General features: G+C 47.2%; 1 protein-coding gene across 2 annotated transcripts in view; it reads left to right on the top strand.

The window, feature by feature from the left end:
- The window catches only part of nherf2 (NHERF family PDZ scaffold protein 2), a 33143-nt gene that overhangs the window by 4602 nt on the left and 16462 nt on the right, over positions 1 to 12079 (top strand). For both annotated transcript variants that reach the window (XM_079811679.1, XM_079811678.1), the window contains exon 3: positions 3217 to 3447. In XM_079811679.1, the coding sequence (XP_079667805.1) occupies positions 3217 to 3447 (231 nt within the window). The remainder of the gene's footprint in view (positions 1 to 3216; positions 3448 to 12079) is intronic.

Below are 12079 nucleotides of genomic sequence, written 5' to 3'. Positions count from 1 at the left end.
ATGTTTGCGTTCCCGCGAGAAACTGTGGTTTGCTAACAAAATTTTTGCGTTCCCGCGAAAAAATGTGCGTTCGCTAACAAAATGTTTGCGTTCCCTGAGAAACTTTGTGTTAGCTTGCAAAACATTTGCATTCCTGCAAGAAACTATACGTTCCCTAGAGAAACTTTGCATTCACTCGCAAAACGTTTGTGTACCCGCAAGAAACTTTGCATTCGCTGGCAAATAAATTGCGTACCTGTAAGAAACTATGCGTTCACTAGCAAAACTTTTATTTCCCTCGAGAAACTTTGCATTCACTAGCAAAACGTTTGCGCACCCGCAAGAAACTTTGCGTTCGCTGGCAAATAATTTGCGTACCTGTAAGAAACTAGGAATTCACTATGGAATTTTTTTTTCCCTCGAGAAACTTTGCGTTCACTTGCGAAATGTTTGTGTTCCCTGAGAAACTTTGCGTTCACTTGCGAAATGTTTGCGTTCCCTGGGAAACTTTGCGTTCACTTGCGAAATGTTTGCGTTCCCTGAGAAACTTTGCGTTCACTGCTTTGCGTTCACTTGCAAAATGTTTGCGTTCCCTGAGAAACTTTGCGTTCACTTGCAAAATGTTTGCGTTTCCGCAAAAAAACTGTTTGCTAGCAAAACGTTTGCGTCCCGCGAGAAACTGTGTTCGCTAGCGAAAACTTTTGTGTACCCGCAAGAAGCTGTGCGTTCGCTAGCAAAATGTTTGCGTTCCCACGAGAAACTTTGCGTTCACTAAAAAAATGTTTGCGTTCCCTGAGAAACTTTGCGTTCGCTAGCAAAATGTTTGCGTTCCCGCGAGAAACTGTGCGTTCGCTAGCAAAATGTTTGCGTTCCCTGAGAAACTTTGCATTCGCTAGCAAAATGTTTGTGTTCCCTGAGAAACTTTGCGTTCGCTAGCAAAATGTTTGCGTTCCCGCGAGAAACTGTGGTTTGCTAACAAAATGTTTGCGTTCCCGCGAAAAAATTTGCGTTCGTTAACAAAATGTTTGCGTTCCCTGAGAAACTTTGTGTTAGCTTGCAAAACATTTGCATTCCTGCAAGAAACTATACGTTCCCTAGAGAAACTTTGCGTTCGCTAGCAAAATGTTTGCGTTCCCTGAGAAACTTTGCATTCGCTAGCAAAATGTTTGTGTTCCCTGAGAAACTTTGCGTTCGCTAGCAAAATGTTTGCGTTCCCGCGAGAAACTGTGGTTTGCTAACAAAATGTTTGCGTTCCCGCGAAAAAATTTGCGTTCGCTAACAAAATGTTTGCGTTCCCTGAGAAACTTTGTGTTAGCTTGCAAAACATTTGCATTCCTGCAAGAAACTATACGTTCCCTAGAGAAACTTTGCATTCACTCGCAAAACGTTTGTGTACCCGCAAGAAACTTTGCATTCGCTGGCAAATAAATTGCGTACCTGTAAGAAACTATGCGTTCACTTGCAAAACTTTTATTTCCCTCGAGAAACTTTGCATTCACTAGCAAAACGTTTGCGCACCCGCAAGAAACTTTGCGTTCGCTGGCAAATAATTTGCGTACCTGTAAGAAACTAGGAATTCACTATGGAATTTTTTTTTCCCTCGAGAAACTTTGCGTTCACTTGGTTAATGTTTGTGTTCCCTGAGAAACTTTGCGTTCACTTGCGAATTGTTTGCGTTCCCTGGGAAACTTTGCGTTCACTTGCGAAATGTTTGCGTTCCCTGAGAAACTTTGCGTTCACTGCTTTGCGTTCACTTGCAAAATGTTTGCGTTCCCTGAGAAACTTTGCGTTCACTTGCAAAATGTTTGCGTTTCCGCAAAAAAACAGTTTGCTAGCAAAACGTTTGCGTCCCGCGAGAAACTGTGTTCGCTAGCGAAAACTTTTGTGTACCCGCAAGAAACTGTGCGTTGGCTAGCAAAATGTTTGCGTTCCCACGAGAAACTTTGCGTTCACTTGCAAAAATTTTGCATTCCCTGAGAAACGTTGTTCCCATGAGAAACTGTGCGTTTGCTAGCAAAATGTTTGCGTTCCCACGAGAAACTTTGCGTTCACTAAAAAAATGTTTGCGTTCCCTGAGAAACTTTGCGTTCACTAGCAAAATGTTTGCGTTCCCGCGAGAAACTGTGCGTTCGCTAGCAAAATGTTTGCGTTCCCTGAGAAACTTTGCATTCGCTAGCAAAATGTTTGTGTTCCCTGAGAAACTTTGCGTTCCCTAGCAAAATGTTTGCGTTCCCGCGAGAAACTGTGGTTTGCTAACAAAATTTTTGCGTTCCCGCGAAAAAATTTGCGTTCGCTAACAAAATGTTTGCGTTCCCTGAGAAACTTTGTGTTAGCTTGCAAAACATTTGCATTCCTGCAAGAAACTATACGTTCCCTAGAGAAACTTTGCATTCACTCGCAAAACGTTTGTGTACCCGCAAGAAACTTTGCATTCGCTGGCAAATAAATTGCGTACCTGTAAGAAACTATGCGTTCACTAGCAAAACTTTTATTTCCCTCGAGAAACTTTGCATTCACTAGCAAAACGTTTGCGCACCCGCAAGAAACTTTGCGTTCGCTGGCAAATAATTTGCGTACCTGTAAGAAACTAGGAATTCACTATGGAATTTTTTTTTCCCTCGAGAAACTTTGCGTTCACTTGCGAAATGTTTGTGTTCCCTGAGAAACTTTGCGTTCACTTGCGAATTGTTTGCGTTCCCTGGGAAACTTTGCGTTCACTTGCGAAATGTTTGCGTTCCCTGAGAAACTTTGCGTTCACTGTTTTGCGTTCACTTGCAAAATGTTTGCGTTCCCTGAGAAACTTTGCGTTCACATACAAAACGTTTGCGTCCCGCGAGAAACTGTGTTCGCTAGCGAAACTTTTGTGTACCCGCAAGAAACTTTGCGTTCGGCAGTAAAACTTTTTTTCCCTCGAGAAACTTTGTGTTCACTTGCAAAATGTTTGCGTTTCCCAGATAAACTTTGCGTTCACTGGCAAATCGTTTGCGTTCCCCCGAGAAACGTTGTATTCGCTTGCAAAACTTGTGCGTTTTCCTTTTTACACACAAACACAAAATCATTGAAATATAATTTTTCCTCCCATGTCCCCTTAGGGGCTCTGTAGTATGTTACCCCAAGGTACCTCAAAGAATAAAATACTATGATTAAATTGTCATAGTACCATGTCTAAAGAGAGTGGTAATGCCATGGTACTTTGTGGAACGTTTTAGTGAGTGGTTCCTCTTCTCGGTCTCTCAGGTTGTTCAGAGGATCGTGGAGGTAGAGCACCGCACCAGGCTGCTGGTGGTGGACCGGGTCACAGATGAGTTCCTAAAGTTTCACGGTCTGCCATGTACGGAGGAGAGGGCGGTTGAGATGGGCTCTCTGTCTGCTCGCTCCTCTGCGGCGTCCTCTCCCCGTGCCTCCCCAGGACACCCCGCCACACCGCCCTACAGCAGACAGAACTCAGAGGGCATTTACATAAATAAGGTGAGTGCATGTATCAATGTAACTGAGATATGTGGACTTGGAAACATGGCATGTCATGGCCATTTACCTTCTCTTTCTCCATATATATGCTCCTTCCTCTAGTGGGAGACTCCTTGAGAGGAAGTCTAGGAGGAAATCCAGCCCAGAGAGGAGCTGTGTGCTATATTTAGATCATACTATATGAACAATAGAGTTGGGGAATAGAATATTCAGGTTTATTAAATTCCACGTGCCACATTTTGTTAAAGAAAAATGTATTCTGGGCCTTGATAAGCTCCAGAAGAGTTTGTATTGTGCATGTGCTCTTCAGGGGAACACCTAGTTTTTGTCCAACCCTCAATGTAAAATAGGGGAATTCATGTGTCACTTGATAAAGGGCTAGTCAAATTAGGTGTGTGAACATGTCATGTTATTATGTGTCATGTCTGGAAACCAAAGCTATGCAAAGCAGGGTTATTATTATTGTTAGCTAAAACTAAAACCGTTAATGCAACATGCCAATGCAACATGTCTCATTTTTGTTTAGTTTAAAGGGTTAGTTCACCCAAAAATGAAAAGACCTCCGTTCATCTTCGGAACACAAATGAAGATATTTTAGTGTAAATCTGATGGCTCTGAAAGGCCTCAATTGGCTCAGTGGCACGGTTCACTCTCAAGACCTTTAAAAGGTACTAAAGACGTCGTTACAAAGTCCATCTCACTACAGTGGTTCTAAAATAACGTCGAGAATAGTTTTTGTGCGCAAAAAACCCTAAATAACGACTTATATAGTGATGACGATTTCAAAACACGGCCTCATGAAGCTTCGAAGCGTTATGAATCAGTGAGTCGATTCAGCGGTTTGAATCGGCAAATTTCAGCAGTTTGGCGGTTTGACACGCGATCCGAATCATCATTCGACTCACTGATTCATAACGCTTCGAAGCTTTGTGATGTCGTGTTTTGAAATCGTCATCACTATATAAGTCGTTATTTAGGGTTTTTTTGCGCACAAAAACTATTCTCGTCGCTTTGTAAAGTTATTGTAGAACCACTGTAGTGAGATGGACTTTGTAACGACGTCTTTAGTACCTTTTAAGGGTCTTGAGAGTGAACCGTGCCATTGTGCCAATGGAGGCCTTTCAGAGCCATCAGATTTCAACTAAAATATCTTCATTTGTGTTCTGAAGATGAACGGAGGTCTGACGGGTGTCGAACGACATGAGGGTGAGGAATTAATGACAGAATTTTCATTTTTGGGTGAACTAACCCTTTAAGTACTAAAATTACTACATAAACTAAAACTAAAAACTATTTAGACCTACACCGGATATACCTTCAACATCCATTGGAGCCTTTCAATTGTGCAAAAGGTTCTTTAAGAACTGTTGGGGAACCAAAAATGGTTCTTTAAAGGGGTCATGACATGAGAAATCACACTTGCCTTGATATTTTGACATATAAGAGATATTTGTGCCATTAAAACATCCTGTAAAATTCATAGCGTAGAACATCCTCCTCATTATAAAAAGCATTTATTTAAAGCCACAATGTGTAATTTTTCACCACTAGAGGTCGCTTATTCAAAACAAAGGCGTATCTTCATGATGCCTTGATTTCGCAGAGCTTTTATTATTTATTACATATAGTGCCTTTAATCACATTCCAAAAATGGCTTGTTTGGATATTGGTGCATATGGATATTGCATATGACTGCCTCCAGAGCAAGACATCGACAAATTGTTTTAGATTATCACACCCACTGGCGCTCAATCGCTTAGCAGCTGACATGTGTCTACACCAGATGCATGTGTCACGTCAAAAGCAAATAGAGCCCATTATAATGACTGACTGTCTACACTGGATACAGTATATAGATGCAGGTTCAGTTTCTGACATACTCCACTCGCTTGAGTCTGTCGACAATAGGACAAATGGCAGAGTAAACATTTGCTTTGATGCATCCAGTGTAAACAGCTCGTGTCTGTACAGACTTCAGAAGGATCTCAGCGTCAGGAAAGAGTGCATGGTTTATTTTTAATGGCGTCCCGGATCTTGTCAGAGGATTATGTTTGTTCAGAGCATTTGACTGTAGATTGTTTGGTAATCGTGGCACAGTGTAATGGAGAGTTCGCAAAGAAACTTTTGACACATGAGGCAGCCGAATCCACAGCAGCTGCATCGCAAACTGTAAGTAAATAATTTCATAATGCATAATGTCTGTAGATGATAGTTTTATATGGATAATGTTTTGAATGTTTTGACAATTATTCGCGTGCAATGGCGAGTGGCCGTTGATACAGTTTCCTATGCGTTAGCCAATCATAACAGTGGCAGTATTACAGTTTTTCTCGGTCGCTTTGGTACATTTCTCGAATCATCCTCGACATTTGCAAAACAGTAAGTCCATTTCTCAAAACAATTTGTACAAATAGCAAAACACCATGGATTACCTGCAAAAGCCAGTCTCTTGCTCAAAATCCTTAGTTCATCTCTCAAAAGTAAATATCTGTGTCAATGAACATGTCAGTGCCATCAGAATGACAAGTCCTTGTGTCATTGTGTACGGATAACACAGTCAAATTGCTAAGTCATGTTGTCAATATAACTGTACTCTGGAGGGATGTTCTGATGTAAATATGGCTAAAATTTTGATGACAATTATTGTAAATTGTAGGTTACACCTTAGTGTATGTGGGAGTTTGAATGCAAGAGACTGGACAAGATTCACATTTACGCTTTTACTATTTGTACTGTAACTTGTTGACAGACCATGTCATTGCGATACAGAAAGGAAAAGACAGCACTGCATAGCACAAAGAGAAAAACCCCCAGAAAAACAAAAGTTGAAATGTGAACGTCTAATGGAAATGTATAGAAATATTCTTGACATTTTATGACAACTTGTTCAACCATTTTGCATGTAAAGACTTATGCTATGAACTAATGCCTAAATGTTGTGGGGGTGAGACTATTCAACAGAGACCCATTATAATACATTTTGATCAACATGACGTTAGCAACTGATAATGTAGGAAACAGCAGAGAATTGTACATAATCATTTGCATGGATGCACACAAGCATTTGCAACTTGTTCAAAGAAATGAGAAACTGCTTTTTTGATGTGCACAAGTGACACAATGATGTGAAGATTGAACAGGTAGCTTTGAGAATTTCAATTCTGATCTGAGAAATGTACCAAAGCGACTGAGAAAAACTGTCCGCCCTTTAAAAAATGGACAGACAGATAGATAGATAGATAGCAGACAGGATAGGCAAGACAGACAGATAGATAGATAGACAGACAGACAGACAGACATATATATATATAGATTGACAGACAGACAGACAGACAGAGGGCTCCTCGAGGGCTGGGGTCCAGCAGACTTTCTCCGGCTGCCCCTTCCTGGTCAGGTCTGTCAGGGGGGCGGCTAGAGAGGAGAAGTTGGGGATAAAACACCGGTAATACCCTGCCAACCCCAAAAAGGCCCGTACCTGGGTCTTCGTCTGCGGTCTTGGGGCGGAGTGGATGGCCTCGACTTTCTTCTCCTGGGGCTGGATGAGGCCCCTCCCGACTCGGAAACCCAGGTACTTGGCCTCGGAGAGGGCTAGGTGACACTTGCGGGGGTTGGCAGTGAGTCCAGCCCGCCGGAGCTCCGAAAGCACCCTCCGCAGACGTTCCAGGTGGTCTCCCCAGGCCTCGGAGTGGATGACGACATCAATGTAGGCCGCCGCGTAGGCCTGGTGGGGCCGTAGGATGATGTCCATCATCCTCTGGAAGGTCGCGGGGGCCCCGTGCAGGCCGAAGGGAAGGGTCCGGTACTGCCAGTGGCCACTGGGGGTCGAGAAAGCAGTCTTGGGTTTAGCGGATTCAGAGAGTGGTACCTGCCAATAGCCTTTGGTGAGGTCCAAGGTGCTGATGTACCGGGCCCTTCCCAACCGATCCAGTAGCTCGTCGACCCGAGGCATGGGGTACCCGTCAAATTCGGAGACTTCGTTCAGGCGTCGGAAGTCGTTGCAGAAGCGGAGGGTGCCATCCAGCTTTGGGACCATCACGATGGGGCTGGACCACGGGCTCCGGGATGGTTCGATTACCCCCAACTTCAGCATTTGACGGATCTCTTCCTCAATAGCCTGCCGACGAGCCTCCGGGACACGGTAGGGCCGTTGCCTGACGATGACTCCTGGTGGTGTTCTGACGTCATGCTGGACCACGTTGGTCTGCCCGGGCTGGGTCGAGAACACATCCTGGAACTGACTGACCAGGTGCTGCAGCTCCGCCTTCTGGGCAGCCGAAAGATGGGGGTTGACGTCTACAACCACGGGATCGGTGATGCTTAGGGCCGCCACCTGGTCCCGGGTCCCCACCCACTTCTTCAGGAGGTTGATGTGATAGAGTTGCTCTGTCTGGCGTCGTCCCGGCTGCCTCAGGCGGTACGTGACTGGCCCAATCTTTTCGATCACTGTATACGGTCCCTTCCAGGTGGCCAGGAACTTGCAGGCAGAGCTAGGGACCAGGACCATGACGCGGTCTCCCGGCTGGAACTCCCGTGGTTGGGCTGCCCGGTCGTAACGGCGTTGCTGCGCTTGTTGAGCCTTGCTGAGGTGTTCCCGGACTAATGGCATCACCCGGTCGATCCGTTCCCTCATCTGGCGGATGTGCTCGATGAGGGTGCGATGAGGGGCAGGCTGCTGCTCCCAAGCTTCTCGGGCGATGTCCAGGAGCCCTCGTGGTTGGCGGCCGAAGAGAAGCTCGAAGGGGGTGAAGCCAGTTGAGGCCTGGGGTACTTCGCGGATCCCGAAGAGCACATAAGGAATCATGAGGTCCCAATCCCGCTTATCCTCCGCCGCCACACGTCTCAGCATCTGCTTGAGGGTCTGGTTGAACCTTTCTACAAGCCCGTCCGTTTGTGGGTGATAGACTGTGGTCCTCAACTGCTTCACCCGCAGCAGCCTGCAGAGATCTGCCATTAGCCGGGACATGAACGGGGTACCCTGGTCAGTCAGTATCTCCGTTGGTATGCCCACTCGGCTGGCCAGCAGGAACAGCTCCTGGGCGATGTTCTTCGCGGTGGCCTTGCAGAGGGGAATCGCTTCGGGGTACCGGGTGGCATAATCGACGATGACCAGGATGTGTTCGTGGCCACGGGCAGACTTTGGCAACGGCCCCACTATGTCCATCCCAATCCGCTCAAAGGGCACCTCAATGATGGGCAGCGGAATGAGTGGGCTGGGGGGAGGAGTCCTGGGCGACGTGACTTGGCAGGTCGGGCAGGCCTGGCAGAACCTCTTCACCTCGGCCTCCAGTCCAGGCCAGTGGAACCGATCACGGATGCGTTGGGTGGTGTTAGCTGCCCCGAGGTGACCTGCCATAGGATGGGAATGGGCCAGCTCCAGGATGGTTTCGGTCTTGGTCCGAGGGACAACTAACAATTTTTTCTCCTCCCCCCTCCGCTGTGCGACACAGTATAGCAGGCGAGAGGAGAGGATGGGGCCGTGGGAGGACGTCTTTCCCGGCGACGATCCACACTTGGGACCAGCAGTGCTTCAGGCGATCGTCCTCCCGCTGTTCCTTGGCGAATGAGCCCCCTCCGGCAGCCTGCTGATACACATCAAAAAATGGATTAGTGGATTGGGAGGGGGACTCACCATCTCTCCCGCTGTCGGAGGCTAGAAGGGCTGGTCGGCTGCGGGGTCCACGCGGCCGTCTCCGTCTTAGACGGTTCCCCTCCCGGCTGGCAGGCTGAGTGGCGGCGGTGAGCAGGGCGTCGAAGCCCGGCCAGTCTCTACCCAGCAGTACGGCCACCGGAAGGTCCTCTACCACGCCGACTTCCACCGGCCAGGTGCCTTGGGGCGATGAGATGGTGACTCGACGGGCCGGCACTTGGCGAGTGTCTCCGTGCACACAGGTGATGGGGAGGAAGCTCTTCTCGCCTATTCGGGGCCCACACAACCCTGGCTGGATGAGGTTGACCGTACTGCCGGAGTCCAGCAGGGCTCTGAAGTGTTTCCCGTCGATCACCACGTCTGCTCCCTGGGCATGGGCTCGTCTTGCGGCGGGGGACCCGTCAGCCTGCCTACTGGTCGCGGGGCGCCTTCGAGCGGCCGTCGCTCCTGGACCACCCTCCGGGGGAACGGCAACACTCGCTCCCCTGCCTCACGGTGGTGGATGGCATCCGCCAGCTCGATCGCCTCCACGAGTTCCGCGGTGTTGGCCGGGTTTTTCATACCGACCGCCTGCCGGATGGAACGTGGAAGAGCACGGAGGAGGCGATCGACCAACACCCGTTCCGCTACCTGAGCCGCCGTGGAACTTCCTTCCATCAGCCAATGGGGAGCGATGCGTTTGAGTTCGGCGGCTTGGGCACGGGCTGGCACACGGGGCTTGAATTCCCATTCATGAAACTGCTGGGCGGCACAGATGGATGAGAGACCCAACCTCGCCAGGATTTCACGCTTGACTTCGTCATAATCCTCAGCGATCGCACGGGGAAGTGAAAAATAAGCCCGCTGGGCTTCTCCAGTGAGTAGTGGTGCCAGCGCGCGTGCCCAATCGCCCTCTGGCCACTCCTCACTTTGCGCAGTCGTTTCGAAGACCTGCAGGAAAGCCTCCACGTCATCATCCGCCGTCATCTTCGGCAGCAGGCGGGTGGCTTGGGCACGCGGATCAGGAAGCGGAACGCGCTGGGCAGCGGCAACACGGATGGCGGTTAATTCTTCTTCCGTCCTGCCCTGGCGAGTGGCGAGATGTTCTACGATTTGTTGCTGGCGGATGCTCACCTCCGTGAGGCGCTGCAACACTTCCTCCATCTTCGGGGAACGAGCGCGCCGTTTCCGGGTCCTGTCGTGCAGAAAAAAAACAAACAGAGAAGATTAGGATTTTGGGTGCGGTGAACTTGTCGGTGATTCCTCACGCTTCTGCCCGCATTCTCCACCAATGTCACGGGGTGAGGAATCACACGACAAGGCAGGCTGAGTGAAAAAGGCCCCGGAGGGTGGATTTTATTTACAGTGCGCGTGAAAAAAGGTGAAAACAGTCAGTGAGCCGGTGCGTGATGGCTGGTGATCCTTGTGCTCGGTGGTGCTCAATCCTTGTGAAAGTGGGTGTCCAAACGTGCTCCAGTGAAGTGGGCTGTCGGTCACTCGCTGCTTTCTGGGGGAGAACAACAAAGAGAGGTTAGTCCAGCAGTGCATTCAGCTCGAGACCAGAGTCTGTCTGTCTGCTCATCCATAGCTGCTTATATGCCTCCGGGCTGATGAGGTGCAGCTGTGACCGATCAGCCCATGGTGATGACGTGCAGGTGTGTTGTTGCCAGGGCGACGCTGATTCCTCTGGGTGGACTCGTCACAATAGATAGATAGATAGATAGATAGATAGATAGATAGATAGATAGATAGATAGATAGATAGATAGATAGATAGATAGATAGATAGATAGATAGGTAGGTAGGTAGGTAGGTAGGTAGGTAGGTAGGTAGGTAGGTAGGTTGGTATGTAGGTAGGTAGGTAGGTAGGTAGGTAGGCAGGCAGGCAGGCAGGCAGACAGACAGACAGACAGACAGACAGACAGACAGACAGACATAGATAGATAGATAGATAGATAGATAGATAGATAGATAGATAGATAGATAGATAGATAGATAGATAGATAGATAGATAGACAGACAGACAGACAGACAGACAGACAGACAGACAGACAGACAGACAGACAGACAGACAAATAGATAGATAGATTGACAGACATACAGATAGATAGATAGATAGACAGACAGACAGACAGACAGACAGACAGACAGACAGACAGACAGACAGACAGATAGATAGATAGATAGACAGACAGACAGACAGATAGATAGATAGATAGATAGATAGATAGATAGATAGATAGATAGATAGATAGATAGATAGATAGATAGATAGATAGATAGATGACAGATAGACAGACAGACAGACAGACAGACAGATAGATAGATAGATAGATAGATGACAGATAGATTGATAGAGTGCAAAAAACTGTATTAATATTTAAAGTGCATCTCAAGGAACATACCTGAAAAATCCATGTCATGACCGCTTTAATGGAACCTTTATTTTTAGAGTGTTAAAAAAGCTTAAGCAGCTTATGATTATTATAGCACTTTGCAATATTTGATTTTGAGGACAATCAGTCCTTATGATTTGCACTGCTGTGAAATCAACCAAGCCCAGGATTACGTGTGCTATAACAAATGAGGGATAAATTTAGTCCACCCAAAGACAGCCTCTCTCTCACAAACACACACACACACACACACACACACAGCTCTTCATGTGTCTAGGTCAGGTGAGGTGTGTTGACACCTGTCCAGGTAGCAGACGGCTACAGGATCAGCACACAGCAAGAGTCCTGTAAGCCATGAAATCCAGTGAGAGTCAACATGCAATCATGTTATTGTTTGTTTTATTTTTAGCTGCAGACGGTCTTAATGCCATATGATTCAATCCAACAACCCTCTAACATTGTTTGAGAGTCACTAAAAAGTCAATAAACCCACTAAAAAGTCTTGCTTTTCCAGTAACAAGCTATTTCTGTATTCTATCTCGTTTGAGTGTTTTCTAGTTTTATTAAGGCTTTTGCACATATTTTTGCCTCAGTTGATCACAGTGGCTGTC

Source organism: Gobio gobio, assembly GCF_949357685.1.
Source record: "Gobio gobio genome assembly, chromosome: 3".
Classification (NCBI taxonomy): domain Eukaryota; kingdom Metazoa; phylum Chordata; class Actinopteri; order Cypriniformes; family Gobionidae; genus Gobio; species Gobio gobio.
This window is presented reverse-complemented; position numbering and strand designations above follow the sequence as displayed.